The sequence below is a fragment of the Notechis scutatus genome, chromosome Z (genome assembly GCF_049901735.1).
Source record: "Notechis scutatus isolate UNSWTSFEM ecotype Mainland chromosome Z, rNotScu1.2, whole genome shotgun sequence".
NCBI lineage: Eukaryota > Metazoa > Chordata > Lepidosauria > Squamata > Elapidae > Notechis > Notechis scutatus.
In genome coordinates this window covers 78,358,511-78,380,238 of record NC_142025.1, presented here as the reverse complement: position 1 = coordinate 78,380,238, position 21,728 = coordinate 78,358,511, and the positions used below count along the sequence as shown (strand labels likewise).

Here is a 21,728-nt window from a genome sequence, read left to right as displayed (position 1 = left end):
GGAAGAAGTTGAACAGTATCAATTTCTTGCTTTCATTAAAAAAATAGACAGGTAAATACCAATTCCTTTTTATATAACATATTTGAAGTTTTGAAGACATGGCAAAGTTAATTGATTTCCGTATCTACTTCTTTTTATTCCATACTATTTCTATAAATATAATTAATTATATTAAGAACTGGAACAAAAAGGATTGATGTAGCCTTTGAGATCTTGTTTTAGATCTCACAGGAAAACAAAATTAACACTAGAAAAGTATTTATTTTCTTGGATGCAGATACATCAGATTTTATGTTTTGTAGTGACAACCTTTGACACTACATTATAATTTTGATCTTCCCATTATTTTTCCTTTGTCTTATAATATACATGCATCTGCTTATTGCTGTATGTCTTTTAGCAGCTTGACTATACTACCTGATCTGTCTTCAAGAATCAAGTTATTCAGGCAATGGTAGTGGAGAAAATGATTTTTTCCCCAAGAGTACAACATCTGGTCAGTAAGTCATATCTGTGAAATTTCTTATATACATTGTTTTAGAAGTGGTTTACATTAAGAGAACATTATTTACTGTCTCAATCCTCATACATTGTGGGGTGAGATAAGTGACCTAAAAAGTGAAATTAAATTCAAGCCTCAGGAAGGAGAAAGAATTCTGCATTTTTGTTAGTATTAATTATATCAATTTTCTTTGCAGCATAGCTTTCAGATCCCCATTCAAAGGCAAAAATAGTTTCAACCTGAAAAAGGTTGTGCAGCCTGAACTTAGATTGCAAGCATATAGGTTTCCCAAGTCAAAGATCAGACTTAAGTGTTACACGGATGGCCAAACTCCAAAAATGTGTAGATGGATCCTAAGAAATAATCCTTTCATTTATTTTTAAATAAATAATTCAATACTAGAATAAGTTCAAACTAAATAAAATTAATAGAGTTATTCTTGTGATATAATGAATAATTTCTCTTTTCTGTTACATTCTAAATTATACTTTGGTAAAACTTTGTAGTAGAAGACTTGAAGGACTGCATACAACCTTGAGGCTCAAATTGTGCATCTGTAAATCAATATTATTTCTTAGCTCACCATTTCAATCCAAATCCACAAAACGAGAAAGGAAAAGAAACATGTGTTTTTCATAGGCTTTCCCTGAAATTTAATGTTTACTCTTTGCGACAGAAAAATCCACAATTTGGCTTCATTTTTCTGGAAGGACCATTAGAACAAGGTGTGCTCTATAGAAACCTGGATGGAATATACATAATTTCCATGCCACAATTTGTATTAAAAGATCCCTGTTTTAGGAGGACTTGAAAACTTAAACGTCTAATATCCTTCATTATACCCTTTACCATGTTTATATACACATTTCAGAACATTTTAGTGCATGCAAACACAACCAAGTGAACACGTAAATGATGTTCTACAATTAACTTTTCATTATATTATTACCTTTATTGTCAGAGTACAACATGTGCACAATGAGATTGGCTGAACTTCCCTTCGTGCACCTCCCCCCAACACAACTCACGGAGGATAGAAGTCCCTAACCCAGTCCAAATCTTATTACACTATGTGACCTTGTTGTACAATGTGCCAGCCCCACAAGTCTACCATGCTATATGCCCAAAAAGCATATCAGAAGCCAACATGGGGTCGTAATCAGAAGCCAACATGGATTTGTCATGCCCAACAAATCTTGTTTCGTTCTTTGATAAAGTGACTAAATTAGTGGATCAATGAAATGCTGTAGATATAGTATACTTAGATTTCAGTAAGGCATTTGCCCATAACTTACGTCTTGGTCAGCTAGAAAAATGTAGAATAGACAACATCACCATCCGATGGGATTTATAACTGGCTGACAAATTGTAGTCAGTGTGTAGTCCTCAATGGAGGGGAAGTAGGGAGTGGGGTACCCCAAGGTTCTCTTTTAGGCTCTATACTCTTCAATAAACAAACCAGATGAGGAAATAGAAGGGGAACTCATGAAATTTGCAGGTGACACTAACCTAGCTGGAATAGCCAATGCCCAGAAGATAGGCTCAAAATCCAGAAAGATCTTGACAGATTTGAGCACTGGGCCCTATCTAACAAAATGAAATTCAATCTTGATAAAAATATGGTTCTACACTTAAACAAGAAAAGCCAACTGTACAATTAACAGACTAGGTCAAACTGCTCAATGCCAGTAATTGTGAGAGGGATCTTGGAATCCAAGTGAACAATCACTTAAATATGAGCCAACCATTTGTGATTTATAATTCAGCTTTCTGCTTAGCAATTCCTCTTTCCCTTTTAGCACAACTTCAATATGTAAATATTATTTAATATTGTCAAACAATATGTGTGTGTGTGTGTGTGTGTGTGTGTGTGTGTGTATGTATATATGTATATACACACACATACCAAATATATCCACATGTGGTTTAGAATCACAGCAAATGTGAAGTCACAGGCTCAGATACACCCAATTGAGTCTAAAGAATGTGATACACACACACACACGGAAAATTATTTTATATATATGTGTATGTGTATTTCCAGCTATGATTCAAAAAGCAGTAGCAGTGAGGATTTTTGTATCTCCTAGGCTGTAGAAACAGATAAGTCAGATGCAATTACTTTGAAGATATTTTGCATTGAATTGAGTAGCAAAAGTACTTACTGATAACCTGTCTCATCGGTACCTGTTCAAGTTACACTCCACAATATGTATCCTGAGGTAATAGGAGCAAAACTATATTAAGAAAAAGTATCTTAATGGAAAGCACAATCTTAATTTCCCTACAGTCAACTGTCCCTCTTTCAACTTTCCAGGAATGGTTTCCTCACAATCATGCAAATGATGGTTTAGCATGATTATGTAGTATTCACTCCCTCCTCCCACTCTCACTAGATGGGGAATTCTCTTGGTTTTACATACTTCAATCAATTAAATCAGATGTAGAAAATCCTGTAAATCTGATTTTTTAAAATATACTCTTATTTTCCAAATATTTATCCAATTTCATAAAATCATTCTTTTTGAATATCTTTCTATTCTTCAATTCTTCCTCATATACCTGTAGTTTTTTTGTACTATAGTTTCATTGTTGCTCTATATCCTCTAAATTATAGGTGTTGATGGTGATCTACAGCTATAATTCTAAGATATATATATGCATCAGCATTTTATTATAGAGATGGAGTAGAAATCAACTTAATAAGCGTAGTTTCCAATGAATGCTTAATCAAAGATGGAATCCATCTTTTTCTAAATTTTTCATAGAATGCTTAACTGTGGAATTGGTTCATTCTCAATTCCCAAGGAACAATAGTGTAAAACTATTCAAGGGGAAAAATGCAATTTCAAGTTCATGTTTTTTTATTAATATCCTCTCTATTTCATGCCCAACAGATGTTTTATCAAAATCCTTACCACATATTTTATTTTAAAAAGTATTAATGTTTATATCCATATGATAAACATACCTAACCATAGTTTAACTAAACATAGTTTGACAATGGAAGCATTTACTCAGAAAGATGGTGAGCTCCCTTTATTGTATATGTTCAAGAGAAGATTACAGAGCTCTCTGATCGAATGCTCCAATTTGCATTCAGCACTTAATAGGGGATTGGACAAGGTAGTCAAAATGACCTTTTCTATGGTTCTAACATAGCTCAACACAAATAATTCTAACAATAAACATATTCCCAACATGCAATAACAAACACTATCAAACAAAAAGCAAATATAAACCAACTGTTGTAAACAATTCAATGAATATTAGCAAAATGAACCCCAATATTTTTAATAATCAACTGGACTCTACCTTCCTGTTACTTAAGCCCTTATTACATGACCTGCCCTCAGTTATGGGATTCTACCGGTTCTGTCCACCTCTGTAGAACCGGTTGCTCTGAAGAGCAACAGACATAGAACCGGTTCTATGCCTGCTGCTGTTTTTGCCCGCCCGCCCGGGCTCTTACCTGTCCTTTATTTCCTGCTTTTTCAACCTCAGCTACTTTGTGCAGCACAGCTGTGGTTGAAAAACCAGGAAAAAAGGGCTTTTCCAACTGCTGCGCACCCGCACACTGCGCTGCTCAGCTGTCCGGGAAGCTCAACAGGTCGTAAATTGCACTCGTGCGACTCACGCATGCGCGCATGACGCAGAGCAACAGAACCGGCAATTATACCGGTCGGATCCCATCCCTGCCTGCCCTTTGTAATGACAAAGAGCCGGTCATGGAATAATGTAGTTTCTTTCCATGTTACTGCAGAATGCTACCCATTCTGTCAAGGATGGTTCTGTCTTCTCAAAACTAAATATTCCCGATTATTTCCATCTTCCTTTATAATTTCTAGACATCAATTACTTTTAATTTTTCTGCACTGGTTTGTTCCAGATTGCCCAGAATTATTTTTCATATGTTTAGCATGTTGAATACAACACTGAAAGTAAGGTTGGCCAACAAAAAAGAAATTAGAACTGTTGCTTTTTTTGTAGTCAAGTTATACACTGAATTATAATTATAATTAGTCTACAGTATTCTAAATGGAGATGAATAATGCTCTTTCCTTTAATCACATGAGACACAACGTATGAGCATGCCAGGTCATTTCATCAGCATTTATTAAAGGTATGAATATCCAAAATTGGCAATAGGTTGGACAGAACATTGCAATACAACATATAAAACAACATATAAAAAGGATTTTGAATGATCATTTCCATTTCTTGTAAGAATTGTAATTTTCAGATATAATAGTGCAAACAAGTAGTTCCTTTTCCACACCTCAGTGTAGACAAATGTAATATCTCAAGTTTGTTGATTAGGTAGAAACAGAGACCCGGACAATAAAAAATTCTCTTAAAACACTGGGAACTAAACAAAAAAAAGTTAGGATTAATAAACTTAAAACAGGATCCAGAAGAATCTCACTGCCTAAATCCATGACTTTTTCAACAGTATTTTCTGATGTCATAATGAATACTGTTATAACTTTCAAGATACTAAACTAATTCTTAAAATTCTTATATTGTGAAACAACATGATCCGAGTAAACACAAAGAAAAACTGTTTCTTCCACTTGGTTCAGTTTATTATCACAAACTTTCTGTAAATCTTTTCTTTACATGATTTATCACAAACTAAAAACTACATTATTTCAAAATTGTCTTCACTGTATTAATGGAATACAACAAAGAAAATGTTTCTGCATTATTTGCTACTGGCATATATAACTGGAAAACAATATTCAGGTTTTTTTTAATAATAAACCTGTTAAAACAAAATTAATATCCCTCCTACAAATTTGATTATATTTACTGGCACCAGCTTTGAAACAAGCTTTCACAAATTTGTATATTTCTTTATACTCAATTGCTTCACTGTTCTTTAAAATCAATCAATCACTAGGACTTTCATCCTTTTTGTGATTAACTATTAACTGTTTTGTTTCAACTAAATATACTGAATTGTCTTAGCTTTCACACATATCTCCATTTGAAGGCTACCACAGCCCAAAATGTCTTTCAATTTATAAATGTAAACTCTCCAGAAGCTGAATGACTTCCGGGACTACTTGGACATGCTCATAAGCAGGAACAAGGAAATTGCCATGCCTTCTTATGGAATGTTCTTTTGATGTTTTTATTTGATCTTTGGAATTTCTGGTGGCTCCTCTTTAGGAAATAACCCGATCTTCCCTCTTTACCTATTTGAGAGCAGCAAGTTGTGCTCTTTCATCTCAAAAATCTCTAGACAATTCACAATAGAATTAATAAATTTTGCCTCCATATTTTCCTAGAAAAATAATTTAACTTGAGATCACTCTAACCAAAATTTATAACGAAGTAAAAAACTAAAAGGGTATAATTAATTTATAAATGTACACTGAATTTTAGTTTTAGAATTCGAGCGTATTTTTCTAGGAATTGATTGATCAGATTCCGGTTGTGATCACTGAATTTAATTACATTTATCTTTCCAGCTTTTGATCATTCATGTTGGAGTTAGAAAACATTCCTGCTATATAACAATAAATATTATAGGGGAGAGGGAGAGATGTGCTCTCCAGAAACATTAAAGCACCGACTAATAAACTACGTTTTGAACCTAGCAACGTACACGAATTCAGCAGAGTTAACCAAATGCAGTATGATTAAGTGAAACATTAAAAAACGGAGTTGTGTGAACGCAACCGGCGTTCTTGTCACCAGAGCAGCACTTCTAAGGAATAAAAGGACATCCTACCGTTTGAAAGTGCTTGTTGGAGCTCGGTGTCTGAGATGATACCACTACGGTCTTTATCAACCCTGAAATCAAACAAGAAAATATTCTTATGACGCGGGCCAAGAATAGGAGCAAAGAAGACTCAAATCAAGAATGCCCGGCGCAAAAGGAGGGAGGCGAGGGCTCCTTCCCCGATTCAGCTTTATCCCTAAGAGAAAAAGAGAAACTTCACTCGACTCACCTTTGGAAGACTCCCCACAAGAAGCTCGGGTCAGGCATGCCTACCGACGCCATGCCGCACTAGATTTGCTGCGGAAAGAAGAAAGCCAACCCCACCCCTACACGTTAAAAGGAAACGGCCTTCCCAAAACCAGTTCCGGGTTTCAGTCCGAGCTTCGGTTAAAAGAGGAACCAGCCGCCTCTGCTTCTCTGACACAAACCATGACGCACCCGATTCGGCAGGCAGAATTCTGAGAAGGGGCTGGACTAAAAGAAGGTTTTGAAGGCGATTTCTACTGCGTTTTTTGTGCTTGAAGATGTTGTCTAAATGTATCCAACCGTGATTGAAAAAAATATTGGCTTCGCCTAAGTATGTTTGTTTACTTGTGCAAGTAATCTTACATATGGTTACTACCTAATTAAAACTGTACACCCTATGGGATATTTGTCAAATGGTGCGATTTCTTCGTCATTTAGTGCAGTGATTCAAACTTGACAGCGTTAAGATGTGTGGACTTCCAACTCCCAGATTTCCCTAGCCAGCCAGTTTAATTTTCCAAGCTTGAGACACAGTGCTTGAGACACAGGGTTTGAAAATCATCAGAGGTATTACAGTTGGCTTATAGATACCAGGACCACCAATAAAAGGCAAGAAAGGGATTTTTCTGCACTTAGCTGCCAAGTGGTGTTACCTGGATTGCAGCCCAAATTTGGGGGCCCAAGCAAAGACTCACTGATACAGGTACAGATAATGAGAGCTGGAAGGGACCTTGTAGGTCATCTAATCAACCCCTCCCCCCAAGCAGGAGACCCTACACCATTTCTGACAAATGGCATTCCAATCTCTTCTTGAAAGTCTCAACTGATGGCGCTCCCACAACTTCTGAGGGCAAACTGTTCCATTGGCTGATTGTTCTCACTGTCAGAAAGTTTCTCCTTTCCAGGTTAAGGAGCTGCTGCCTTTGATGAATTAAATCATATGATTTGATTTGGCTTGATAAGCTATACAAATAGTTTTGATGAATCAAATTCATTTTCACTGGCTGTGTTTGCATAACACTCAAGATTAAAATATAGTTGGCAAATTTGATATATTGCATTAATGTAGCCAATGATATCTGCAAATCTAACCATTGTTTTAAGGAATGAAGGAATCCTACAAAGCACATATGAAGACACAACACACCAAACGTCCCTGTCCTATTGTCACCATTTATTCGTACCTATTTCCTGTATTCTTACTCATGTTTATACTTATACCTATTATCTTGTAAGCGATTGACAAATCAAATCAAATCAAATAAATAAATACATAAATAAATAAAAATACATAAATAAACTGGTATATGACTTATTTTGTATGATCTAGCTCAAGTGGTATCCAACCTTTTGGTTTTCCTGGGCTACACTGAATGAAGAGGAATTGTTTTAGGTTGCATATATAGTTAATGTATATAAATAACAAAAAAAACTTATTTTTATTAGTTTTATGGGGCCACATTACTAGCTGCCCATGGCCACGTGGCCTTGGATTGGACACTGCTGATTTAGATGGTAGTTTATTCACTTAACTATTCAACAAACCATGTCTCAGCATGTTATGTATATTTAGCCATCAGTGTTAACTTCTTGATAGGAGCCCTTGCCTTGTGAACTGATTGAAACACTCATGCACTCCAAGTTTAAATTCACACTCTAGCCCACAGTTCACTTAATGAACTACCTGCTTGGTTTTGCATAGCACCCAGTCATCCATGTATTCTCTGGCTTGCTTTGCACTAACAAACCACAAACAACTACATTTTAATTTAGTATGTTGTGGGAGTCCAGACACATCTCATTTCTTTTCCTTGTTTCTACATCTGTCTCTTCCCACATTCTCCCTGAAATTGTTCTTTCAAGAGGCAGTTAACAATTCTTTTTCTGTCTCAAGCTGCTTCTAAGAAAATGTGTGCTGTCATACAGCTTTGAATGTATATGAAGAATTTAGGCGGGGTAATCAGTTTTCCATCGTTTAATGTTTTTTTCCTTATCACATACACAAACGATGAAATATTCATCCAATAACAGTGTTTACAGAACTTGCTAATCATAACTTACCAATAAACAAACCAGTTTCATATACTTTTCTGACACCAGTTAATGCTTATTTCTTTAGAAATACTTTTGATTCTCCTCACTGAAACTAACAAAATATGCCTAGTAGAAAATTAATGTTTAATGATGTATTAGTAATATTAATATATTAATACATTATATAATAGTATATAATTATATTAATATACAATATTAATGATACAGTATTAATGTAATATTGTATTAGTAATGTGGGCATTCTACATTTGAACTGAGCTCCTACATCAGGCTAAATATTGGGTTTTTTATTGTTTCTTGAAAAATGAATTGACTATGCTCTTGCTAAGCCAAAAATAATAAAACTTTATGACTTAATATGCTAAATTATTTACTTTCACTGAAAAGAAAATTTTGTGAGACTTCAAAAAATTGTGTTGCATAACCATTAGATGTATCATATAAACATAACCCTGAGTCCTATACTGTTGAATCAGAAAATTGCGGGTTAAGACTCAATGCGTTTTTGTGTAGTGATAAACTTTCAACAGCTGAAGACTGTACCTTTTATTTTTTTTAAATGCTTAATCACTATGGATAAAGCATTGATCTCATGAGAATGTGTTTATTTTTAGGGCACTCTGATTTTACATTAGTTTTGGTACATTAATTCAATTATTAATTTTGTTTCTTGGTAAAAATAAGGGTGAAGAGAGAGAAATTACATACTAATTGTCCAGATTGCTGCTCAATTTTATTACACAAGTTATAGTATCCCAGTTTCCATGCTTTATATGTAATCTAGGATTTGGGGACCGGCTATTCCCATGAGTGTCATTTTGATAAGAGCACTTTGTCCATTACTATCTAGACAGGTAGTATGCTTCCCTTTGCTGGATATGTTGAAGCAGAAACTGAGTGGAAATTTATTGGGGAAATAAATTGAGAAAGATTTTGAATTCATATCCTAAATTGTTCCCTCTAATTCTAAACCATAGTACAGTATTTATAATTATAGGTAGTCTTCACTTAGTGATTTGCTTCATTTAGTATTTGAAGTTAAAATAGTAAAAAAAGCAATTTAGGGACCAACCATTGCATTTACAGCCTGTTGCAGTTATCTCTCTTCTTTTACTTTACTTTCTTATTTACCTCATACCAAGATCTCAAATAGAAAGTACCTCTGTTCAACTGAAGGAAGTAGCAAGCAAAGGAAAACTAAAGTAAAATAATAAGTATAGTCATGGTCATGTAATTTTCACTTAGCAACTGTTATGCCTAATCACTGAATTTCTGGACCAAATTGTGACTACAAGGATTACCTGTAATACAGTTTTGCACTCTTCTGTTCATTTCTCCTTTCTTTACAGAAATTTCTGTATTAAGTATTTAAATGTTTCACAAAAGGACAGCCAAATAATCTGCACACAATTCAAAAATGCAACACCACTGCTATTTATTTATTAAGCAAACACCTAACACAAGTCTCTTCAAATTTAGTGATAATTTATGTACCCTCAAAATATTGCTGCTTTCCATTTTTTATCCAAATCAGACATAAGTTGACTCTTTATATTTTTCCTGAAATACACACAAAAATGCAAGTGGGAGGGATCTACTAATAATGGTAAAGATGCAATTCTAAAATATCACACATCATGCATTCTTGGACATCATATATTTTTTCAGTGACTGAATTAGGTATTCTTTTATCTTGTTGCAAGTGTTAAAGGAGAGAAAAAAGCTTTGCAAGAAATTCATATTTTCTCTATATTCATTATAAGCTAAAACATTGCAAAGTTTGACATTAAAACTGTTACATAACTATTGTTATTACTTAAGAAGCTTTGGCACAGTTAGTGTTGGAACTATAATTTCTTTAAAAAGTGGCACATAATTTGGATTTGGCTGGCTTGGCCCTTTATCCAAAGTTTCAATGATGGTCTGCTTCATCTCTCTGCTGGCATCTCCTCTCATTGTTAATAAAGCCGCAATATGGTCATCTCTGCCAATCAGAATAAAGTAACATTAGTAAAAATCCTACTTATTGAAACAGCAATTGGTATCTTTTTTTAACAGTTTTTTAATACATTTTCACTTCACATACATAAGTGCTTGGTGAATAGCATATTGTCCGGATCATTTTCCTTATATAATAATTTTCCCACTCCTAATTTCTACCTCTATTATCCAACCATTTTTAAAACAAATCCCATGTTCGAAAATACTCTGCATTTTCTTTTTCTTTTATCTTTAATGTCAATCTGTCCATTTCTGCACAATCTAAAAAAATTTTTAATTACATTTTCTGTTGTATGGGTTTTTCCAGTACTGTGCAAATACAATTATTGCTGCTGTCAATACATGTAATATTAAATACATGTAATATTAAATTCCCTTTATCATACTTTTCTGGTACCATGCCTAACAAAAATATTTCTGTCTTATAATCTATGTACTGTTTTAACATTTTTTCTAACCATGTATGTATTTATTTCCAATATTTATTTGCTTTTGCACATGTCCACCCTATGTGATAATACATGCCCAGTGTCTAGTTAATTTCCAACATCTGGCGGACAAATTTTTAAACATTTTTGCTAATCTCGCTGGTGGTTAGTGCCACATATAAAACATTTTATATAGATTCGCCTTATAAGTAGTTGCCATTATCAACTTACAATTTATTTCCCACAGTTTTGCCATTTTGTTAGTTCTATATTGTATCCAAACATTTTTGCCCATACTATCATTATCTCTTTTAGCTGTTCATCACCCATTTTTAGGCTTAACAAAAAAAATTATATTTTCTTTATTAACTTTTCATGTACCGCAACATTATTTGATCAAATGTAGCAATTGGCATCTTTCATACCACACATGCTGCATTAAATAATTTTTGTCAGCTCATAAAATGAATTCAACAGTCAATTTTTTAAATCATTTGTATTTAAGAAAGCCTTCATTGAGGCAGATACAATGATTAAACTTCTATTAATTACCCACTAGTTAATCTGTTCATTTCTATACTTATCTTGTACTTCAGGCCTATTGGAATAAGGAAGAATTTCAATCACGGCCACTTAATATTTATTAAATATTACTGAAGTTACTTTTCTTATTTCAAACAATACCAATAAAACTAGAGAAAACTATTTTGAAGAATTAAATAAAACTATTTTGAAATATATCTGGCAAGGGAAAAAAGCAAGAATAAAATTGAAAACGTTACAGGAGTCTAAAGGCAATGGGGGTTTTGGGCTACCGGATTGGGAGCTATATTATCAAGCATCTGTACTTGAATGGATTAAAAAATGGATGAATTTGAGGCATAGAAGATTACTATTATTGGAGGGACATGATCTTCAGTTAAGATGGCATCCTTTTTTATGGTATGGAAGGAGTGCTGCACATAGATACTTTCAAAGACACTATGTGAGGAATGCTTTACTTTTAGAATGTAAAAGTTAAATTAAATCACAAAACTATAGGAAAATGCCAGTCTGGCTTTCTACAATGGAAGCATTGATATATCCAAATGTTTCTAACTTGGAAAAAAATGTATTTTTTAAAGACATACTAAATGAGAATGGAAAACTTAAAACTAGACAGGAATTACAAAATCAAGGTGTGGACTTAGCTTGGTGGACACAAATACAATCGAGATACAAGAAAAATGTGAAAACATGGGGTTTTTATAAAGAACCAACAACACTTGATAGGATGTTGTTAGGGACAGATGAAAAACTGTATGTATGTATGTATGTATGTATGTATGTATGTATGTATGTATGTATATGAAAACACACACACACACACACACACACACACACACACACACACACATATATATTAAGCTTTAAAATGGAAGATGAACAAATAAAAGAACCAATGATAGCATGGACAAAAAACTTTGGCTATACAGGTGAAACTCGAAAAATTAGAATATCGTGCAAAAATTCATTTATTTCAGTAGTGCAACTTAAAAGGTGAAACTAATATATGAGATAGAGTCATTACATGCAAAGCAATGTACAAGCAATAGGGATGACTGCAACCTAGAGAGGATTGTCAGGAAAAGGCCATTCAAAAGTGTTGGGGACTTTCACAAGGAGTGTACTGAGGCTGGAGTCAGTGCATCAAGAGCTACCACACACAGACGGATCTTGGACATAGGCTTCAAATGTCATATTCCTCATGTCAAGCCACTCCTGAACAACAAACAACATCAGAAGTGTCTTACCTGGGCTAAAGAAAAACAGACCTGGTCTGCAGCTCAGTGGTCCAAAGTCCCCTTTTCTGATGAGAGCAACTTTTGCATCTCATTTGGAAACCAAGGACCCAGAGTCTGGAGGAAGAATGGAGAGGTACACACTGCAAGATGCTTGAAGTCCAGCGTGAAGTTTCCACAGTCTATGTTGATTTGGGGAGACATGTCATCTGCTGGTGTTGGTCCACTGTGCTTCATTAAGTCCAGGGTCAACGCAGCCGTCAACCAGGAGATTTTGGAGCACTTCATGCTTCCTTCCACAGACAAGCTTTATGGGGATGCTGACTTCATTTTCCAGCAGGACTTGGCACCTGCCCACACTGCCAAAAGCACCAAAACCTGGTTCAATGACTGTGGGATTACTGTGCTTGATTGGCCAGAAACTCGCTTGACCTGAACCCTATAGAGAATCTATGGGGCATTGCCAAGAGAAAGATGAGAGACATGGGACCGAACAATGCAGAAGAGCTGAAGGCCGCTACTGAAGCATCCTGGTCTTCCATAACACCTCAGCAGTGCCACAGGCTGATAGCTTCCATGCCTGGCCGCATTGAGGCAGTAATTGCTGCAAAAGGGGCCCAAACCAAGTACTGAGTATATATACATGCTTATACTTTTGAGAGGTCCGATATTGGTCAATGTACAATCCTTGTTTTATTGATTGCATGTAATATTCTAATTGTCTGAGATTGTAGATTTGGGGTTTTCATAAGCTGTAAGCCATAATCATCTCAATTATGACAAATCACGGCTTGAACTATCTTGCTTTGCATGTAATGAGCCTATCTCATATATTAGTTTCACCTTTTAAGTTGCATTACTGAAATAAATGAACTTTGGCATGATATTCTAATTTTTCGAGTTTCACCTGTACTATAGAATTAGAGAAATGGCAAAAAACTTGGGATAGGAATTATAAACTGACAATGGCTACTGCATATAAGGAAAATCTTTATAAAATGTTTTATAGGTGGCATTTGCCAGTGGCAAGACCAGCAAAAATGTTTAACATGTCTGCCAAATATTGGAAGTGTAATCAGATCCTAGGTACCTATTATGATATGTGGACATTTATGAAAGCAAAAAAAAAATATTGGACAAAAATACTCACATGGTTGGAAAATATAATTAAGCCGCATATTGATTTGAAACCAGAAATATTTCTGTTAGATATAATACCTGAAATACTATATATTTAATATTACATGTATTGACTGCAGCAAGAATTGTATTTGTGCAATATTGGAAAAACAAGAATACCCCATCAGATGAAAATATAATTTGGAAAATTTTGGATTGTGCAGAGATGGATAGATTGACATTGAAAGTAAAAGGTAAAGGAGATATAGAGTATTACTTAACGTGGAATAGGTTTTATCAATGGTTAGAGGTAAGAGGTAGAAATTAGATGAAGAACATTGTTATGTTCAAGTAAATCATGAATGTTGTTTATAACTATAAGTTACAATAGGATTATAACTAGGATTACAAATAATAGGATTACAAATAAGCTAATATAATTATAAATATGATTAGAGTCATTTTATTGTACAATTACTATTCCTATCAGTATATATGTTACTATTTTCTTTCATTCTTTTTTTTTTTTTTTTTTGTAAAATGGTATGCCTGGACAATACACTATATTCAAAATACTTATATATAAATTTTAAAAACTTGACTTAAAAAAGAAAATTATTAAATCTTTACAGTTACTCAACCTATGACCATTAATTCAATGACAACTTAAAGTTGATGGCTACAACTGGTCTTCAGAGTTTTGGATATCAAAGCATTCTTGCTGTCATCAGATTGTGAGCTGGGCATTTGGCAAATGGTTCGTACTTTAATCACCATGACTCCTGTTAAGGAGTTGCACAATTATGTCAGTGCTGGTTTTGCCCTCCAATCAACCTCCTCTAGCCCAATCTTTTCTGACCCAATTAGTTTTGCTTTTATGTGCCCATTTTTAACAATGGAAGATTAAATGGCAACGTCCCAAGGTGCTTTTTCAAGAGGCAACTGAACTTTGTTTTTCTTTGAATATATTTTCATCCAAAAAGCTTCAGCTCTGATTGGATTTATATTCCTGGCAGACAGCTGGTCATTTACATTCTTTTTAGATAGTCGTTGAGCCTACTTGGAGGTTTGTGTTCTCAGGGTAACCTGAGTAGTGCAAATGGGTGTGGAGCCTTCTTGGAATTGTTGAAGAGATGGTGTGGTAGACTGGAAATAGATGGTGTCATATCCCTCCCCCTGTTGAGAAATGTTTGTTCATTTTGACATAAATGGCCTCTTTGACCCTCTTTCAAACCAGTGGTGCTCTCTTTGGACTTTGCTGGACTTTGCTATCTTCAGAAGAGTAGCCTTTGTGTTTTAAATGCAGATGGACTGCTGAATCTTGTCCTGATGGGTTTGTCCTCTTGTTGTACCATGTGTTTATGAATGACCAGCTGTCTGCAAGGCGTATAAATCCTTCTATTCCCCTCCATTCAATCAGAGCTGAAGAAGGTTCTTGGATGAGAAGCAAAACATGTTCAAAGAAAAACCAAGAAGTCCAGTGACTTTTGAAAAGCACCTTTGGGACACCCATGACCTGGATGACTGAGAATCTCCATAGACATTTAAATGGTAGTGAAGCACATTCCACAGAGAAGAATCATTATTGTTTATAGGGAAATAATAAACCATTCAGCTACCCACCACACATCTTTCTAAATTTAAATACTAAAAAGACTCTATGGATATTCTATGCTTACTTTATAAAAAAAATAAAATCAATTTTTTAGAGTAAACTAAAAATATTTTTAAAACAAATATGGTTATGTATTATGTTATCCAGAAATTAAAATAATGAACTGTATAAAACCTCTTTTAGTTTGGAGCCTCTTTTAGTTAAAAACTTTTATGTGGGTAGAAAAAAATCAAAGCTAAAGATTTTGTTCAAGTTTTGTAAAAAGTTCTTACAACTGTGAAATAATGCAGAAATTTCAATTCTAGAAATGTATAATATTACCTGATATCAGGATGTTTACTAACTAAAGTTGAGATTTCTAAATAAAGCAGTGAAGGATCAGTTAGCTTGAAAACTTCTGCAATAGCCTCAATGACATCACAAAGCCACTCTGTGTCTTCTCCTGATCCCTATTAATCAAGCAAATTATTGTTTCCAGTTGTTTCATCAAGGCTGCAATGATTTTATTCTAGCACACTAAATATACTTGATTATTATATGGCTATCTTAATGACAATGAATGACAATAAATATTTCTAAGAAAATATTATGTTTATAATAGGTATTCATCACGGTTATTTTTCACAGAAGGAAGGAAGGAAGGAGGGAGGGAAGGAAGGAGGGGAGGAACGAATCCAGTGAAATAATAATTCCTTTTCATTTGTTTCAATTCATATTATGCACTTTTATTAAGGGGCATAAGATATATCTGAATGTAATGACACAACATTTAAACTAAAAAGTTTAAAATTACCCTACTACAGTAACATATTTTGAGATTCATTATTTGGCAAAGTGACATTTCAGATTTGAGAAAACAAATTTAATATATGATTAAATATGATTGTTTTATCTAGAGAAACAATTGATTAAATGTCATTGTGAACCATTGTGAAATACAGAATTTTAGGGCTTAACATGCTTTGAAAATGTTTTCAAAAAAATTATTATTTTTAAGGCAGTTGCAATGTTTTTTCAGATTCATGTACAAAACTGAAAAGACATATAAACTTCAGAGAATAACAGATGCTTTACTTACATAAAATCTAAAGCACTTTCTTTGAATCATATTTGAATTGTGCATATTTGAATTCAAAGAATAACACATGCTTTACTTACATAAAATCTAAAGCACTTTCTTTGAATCATATTTGAATTGTGCATATTTGAATTCAAAGAATAACAGATGCTTTACTTACCGTATTTGCCGGCGTATAAGACGACTTTTTTGCCCTGAAAAAGATGCCTCCAATTGGGGGGGTCGTCTTATATGCCGGGTCGTCTTATACGCCGGCAAATAGTAATTGGGAAGCACTGCGGCTGCCGCGGCTGAGGCACTTTGCGCACCGTGGAAGCGAATCCCGTGAAGCCGAAAGGAGCAGCCAGCCTTCTCCCAGCTCCTAAGGAAGCGAGGCTCACACCGCCCGAGCTCCGCTGAGGTATCCGGCTGGGGCTGTCAGGAGTTATTACCGCTGGCGCGGCTCGCGTGCGCCAGTCCCGCGTTGCCTCGGGAAGGGAAAGGCAAAACCAGGAGCCGCTGCTGCCATTGCAAGCGCCGCTGCGGCTCTTCCTTTTTGCCTTTCCTTCCCGAGGCAACGCGGACTGGAGCAGCGGAGCCGCGCCAGCGGTAACAACTCCTGACAGCCCTAGCCGGATACCTCAGCAGAGCCCGGGCGGTGCGAGCCTCGTTTCCTTGGGAGCTGGGAGAAGGCTGGCTGCTCCTTTCAGCTTCACGGGATTCGTTTCCACGGTAGACAAAAGTGCCTCAAAAAAAAAAAAAAAGTGCAAAAGTGGAAGGCATGCGGAAGAGGGGGCGAGTATATAACAAACTATATTTTGAGTGGAAATGTTGGGGGGTCGTCTTATACGCCGGGTCGTCTTATACGCCGGCATATACGGTACATAAAATCTAAAGCACTTTCTTTGAATCATATTTGAATTGTGCATATCCCTATTCGTTTTTTTTATTACATGAAATTGAATTACATTGAAAATAAACAGAAATTGATACATTACAATCTGTAATACATGAATTAATACTGCAGTCAGCAGTTCTTGCTATAGTTCAGAAGGCTTGTAAGTAGCCTCCCAAGAATTGCCTTTGTTAGCTTTCTGTTTTCTAGACTAAAAAGTACTAGACTAAAGAACTAGTAAAGATGATTGTTTACGAGAAAAAAAAAGCCTCTTTCTAGCCTTCTAAATTTTCACAAGAGTTGCCCCCACTCTTGTGGGTTTTTTGGAAGGAACACAAGGTACAGTCTCCATATGAAGGCCACCTCTCCCCATTTTACAAGCTGGAGCCCTTCTAATGATCATTTGGAAAGCTGCTTTTCCAAATCATGCAATGGTTTGAAAGGAGCCTTCCAAACAATCCCAAAAATGATGCAAGGCAGACTTTGTAGGAAGGTCATGCTTTGCATCAGATGAGTGCATCTGTCAGCAGTGCAGAAAATATGAAAATAAGTGGAGCAATTTGGATCAGTAGCCCACTGAGGCGTTCTAGGAATGGTGGAAGAATGTCCTGACCCTCTGGCCCTCTGGCCTGTAATAGGCTTTCACCCAGCAGTGGGCCCTGTAACCTACATCAGACCTCCCCAACCCGTGAGCCACTCCTTGTGCTCCCCTTAACAAGCTGTACAATTGCTTAGCACAGCAACTGGGAGAACTAGGATTACAGTTGTTAAACAAAGTGGTCATATAATGTCCCACTTAATAATGACTTCACTCAACAACTGAAGATTCCAGGCTAACTTTTGGTTGTAATGAAGCATTACCTATAATGAATTTATAGAAATCACAATATTTCTCAACCAATAAAAAATAAAATATTGACATCTATGTATCATTCATTATATTGGTGCTGGAGAATAATATTTTAAAATGCCAATTATATACATTTCATTTTTTAGCATTCTACTAATAATACTTACTGCTGCAAGTTTTTTAAATAGAAACCTGAACTGTTTGGCTTCCCTATTCATCCTTTCAGCACCTTCTCTTCTTTCTTCTGCATTTTTAAAAGTAATACGCTTTAACATTATAGCCTTGATATATTCCATAACAACTCTTCGATGGCACTCAACAGTCATTTTCTGAAAAAAAATTCAAAAGACATCTAGTTATCTAGACAGGATGTTTGTATTATATAACAAAAGTAACACAAACAAACAAAAATTACCAAAACATCCACATTAGGCATATTTGAGAGGAAAAATAAACATTAATAATATAAATTAGAGAGATGAAGCTTGCAGACATGTGGACCCCTAGATAGATAGACCAAATAAAATCACTGAGAGTCATTTAATGGGATGAAATTTAACTAACTAAATATTGATGAGCCAACATTTTAGGTACCACTGCCATTCTTTCATTTAATTTACCACAGAGAATTTCAGAAGATTAGAAAAGAGCAGAGATGGTTTCAAAACATGAATTCAGGAGATTATAGGCCAACTAGCTCGACAGCAACACCTGAAAAAAATCCTGGAAAAGGTAATCAAGCAATAGGTTTGTGAGCACCTAGAAGCAAACTAGGCAATTACTAGCAGCCAGCATGGATTTGTCAAAAACAGATTCACTATAGAGAAATATTATTACCTTATTTAATAAAGTGACTAAATTAGTGGATCAGGAAAATGCTGTGGATATAGTATACTTGGACTTCAGTGAGGCATTTGACAAAGCAGAACACAGTCTATATCTTGATAAGATAGAGAAATATGAAATAGACAATATCGCAACCAGATGGGATTCGCAGTTGCTGACCAACCACACCCAGCATATAGTCCTCAATGAAACTACATCAACCTGGTGGGAAACATACAGTGGGTAACCTCAAGGTTCTGTCTTAGGTCCAGTACTCTTTAACTCTTCATCAATGATCAAGATGAAGGGACTGAAGCAGCCATTGTTAAATTTTCAGAAGACATCAAGCTGGGGGAATTGCTAATATTATGGAAGATAAATTTAGAAGGATCTTGACAGACTTGGCCACTGGGCCATAGCACAAGAAGCAGCAGTTTAATGTAAGAAAAGTAAAGTCCTGCACTTAAGCAGGAAAAACCAAATGTATAGATACAGGTAGTACCTGGCTCAGGAGTAGTAACTATGAGAAGTATCTGGGTATCCTAGTAGACTACCACTTAAGTATGAGTCAGCAGTGTACAGTGGCTACCAAAAAAGTTGATGCAGTCCTAGGTTGTATCAATAGAAGATTAATATCAAGTTAATATAATGAAGGTTAGCATCAAGATCACAAGAAGTGATGTGAGGCCATGTTTGTAAAATAATGAGCCCTGATTGGCATAGACTTTCAATTGAACATAAGAAATTAAATTTTTATCCTAATTGTTATAACAACTATTTTTGTCTTTTCCACTTTCCATTTTCAAATGTAAAATGAAACAACTAGGTATTGACTAAGTCATGTAATGAAAGTTTATTTCTGTAATTATTTTGTTAATTTTAGGGACTCTTTATTATAAGATAGAAACTACACAGTTTTATTATTTTACTTGAACTTAAAATCAAAGCAATAATAATGTTTACACATTGTGTTGCAATATTTAAATATTCTACATTAGACTTAATAAATACCTTTTTACAGGGCTTCTTTATTCTTGCAAAATCATTAAAATAATCTTCAACAGTTACACAGATTGTATCCACAGCATTGGATGCACCAAGCCATTTTTTTGTCATCAATTCACTAAGATGGGGCTTAAAAAAATAAGAAAACATAAATGTCAATCAGTTTTTAACAGTATTATTCAGCATGTCATTTTATACCATATCAACAAAGCTGAAATTGTATACTTAAAAAAAATTAAACCCCATTAAATACAAAAGTCTTTATATTTACACTTTGTATACTTGTAAAGAAATGTACCAAAATCATGGAGAAGATCAGTAAATGTTCACAGATCATGAGCAATATGAGCTGATGATTTAGTATTTGATATAAAGAACACAGAGTCTCCATCTCATTTTGTAACTGTACAAATTATTCCAGAAAGTTTTATTCTCTAGTATAATTACACTCCCCATATTTAGTTTTTGGCACAGGTCATCCATCAAGTGTCAGTACTGTATCTTGCACAAAACTGAACTAAATAAGTCCAGGTAACCATCACCTAGACTTACAAAGTCACTATATTCTTCTTCACCTAACTGAAGAGTAAAAATGGCAAATAATTTTAAATATCTTCAGAATCCAAGCACTTTTTTTCAGGATCCAATCTGAGTCACTCATAGGTACCAGAAACATGGGAGCAAAAATGGCCTCCCGGGAGGCTTCCCTGAGGCCCAGGAGGCCAAAAAATGGAGCATGGGGGGAAAGCACACACACACACACGCAGTCCTTTTTTGCTGGGGGGCTTCCTGGGCCTCAGGGAAGCCTCCTGGGCAAAGCAGTAAGACAGTGAGGGGGATCCTGGCACAGCTGATTGTTGGAATAGCTGATTGTCAAGAGGAAAAAAAACCAGTTCCGCCGAACCGGTAGCTGTTTTTTTACTACCAATTCGGCCGAACAGTAACATTTTTCACTACCAGTTTGCCTGAACCGGGCCAAACCGATAGAATACCACCACTGGGATAAATAAATATATCCAATCTTACATATATCCAGATGGATCTCTGTTAAATCAAGACATTTGTCTCTATCCCATTACAGACAGGTTCCCAACCTAAAGCTTTAATCTGAAAAGCAGGAGGGGGAATGAAAAGCATATTATGTGATCTAGAAGGGGGAAATACTTTTGAGATGTCTATAAGTGCTGTGAAAATTGGAAATTGCTTCTTTAAATATTCTTTTTCTTTCTTTTTTCTGTTGTTTTTAATTCTATCTTTATCTTCCTTTTTCAGTATTTTTCATAATTATCTTTTAACTTGTAAAAACATCGTTAATAAAAGAATTAAAAAGGAAAGTGGGAGAAATGGAGAAGGAAAAAATAACCTCTAAATCAATGAAAACTTCATCTAGCAGGCTTGAGCACCCTTCTTTTGCAATATCATCTAAAACAGCATCGATGCACGCATGACTGCTTATCAGCATCTCTTCCATCATAGGGGGCAAATATTTCTTCTTCAAACTGATAATTGACTCCCTTGGATAAGCAAGAAAAAATATTTCAGAATCTTGTTAAATGTGTATAAAAGTTAAAGTATTCTGTGATACTGTCTAATGATAGACTCATTAAACCATTATTGT

At 35.1% G+C, this 21,728-nt stretch overlaps 2 protein-coding genes across 11 annotated transcripts in view; both read right to left on the bottom strand.

The window, feature by feature from the left end:
• Positions 1 to 6,543, bottom strand: part of PDCD6 (programmed cell death 6) — a 59,750-nt gene extending 53,207 nt beyond the window's left edge. For all 10 annotated transcript variants that reach the window (XR_015745815.1, XR_015745814.1, XR_015745816.1 and 7 more), the window contains exons 1-2: positions 6,463 to 6,543; positions 6,243 to 6,304 (exon numbers count right to left, since the gene is read on the bottom strand). Coding sequence is in view for 5 of the 10 variants with exons in the window: in XM_087946472.1 (XP_087802598.1) it covers positions 6,243 to 6,304; positions 6,463 to 6,515 (115 nt within the window). In the remaining 5 variants the exon portion in view is untranslated. The remainder of the gene's footprint in view (positions 1 to 6,242; positions 6,305 to 6,462) is intronic.
• A 3,409-nt stretch (positions 6,544 to 9,952) lies between these two features.
• Positions 9,953 to 21,728, bottom strand: part of EXOC3 (exocyst complex component 3) — a 35,946-nt gene continuing 24,170 nt past the window's right edge. Inside the window, exons 9-13 of the mRNA XM_026678336.2 lie at positions 21,474 to 21,624; positions 20,117 to 20,239; positions 18,448 to 18,609; positions 15,800 to 15,927; positions 9,953 to 10,518 (exon numbers count right to left, since the gene is read on the bottom strand). Of these exons, the coding sequence (XP_026534121.1) occupies positions 10,347 to 10,518; positions 15,800 to 15,927; positions 18,448 to 18,609; positions 20,117 to 20,239; positions 21,474 to 21,624 (736 nt within the window). The 3' untranslated portion in view covers positions 9,953 to 10,346. The remainder of the gene's footprint in view (positions 10,519 to 15,799; positions 15,928 to 18,447; positions 18,610 to 20,116; positions 20,240 to 21,473; positions 21,625 to 21,728) is intronic.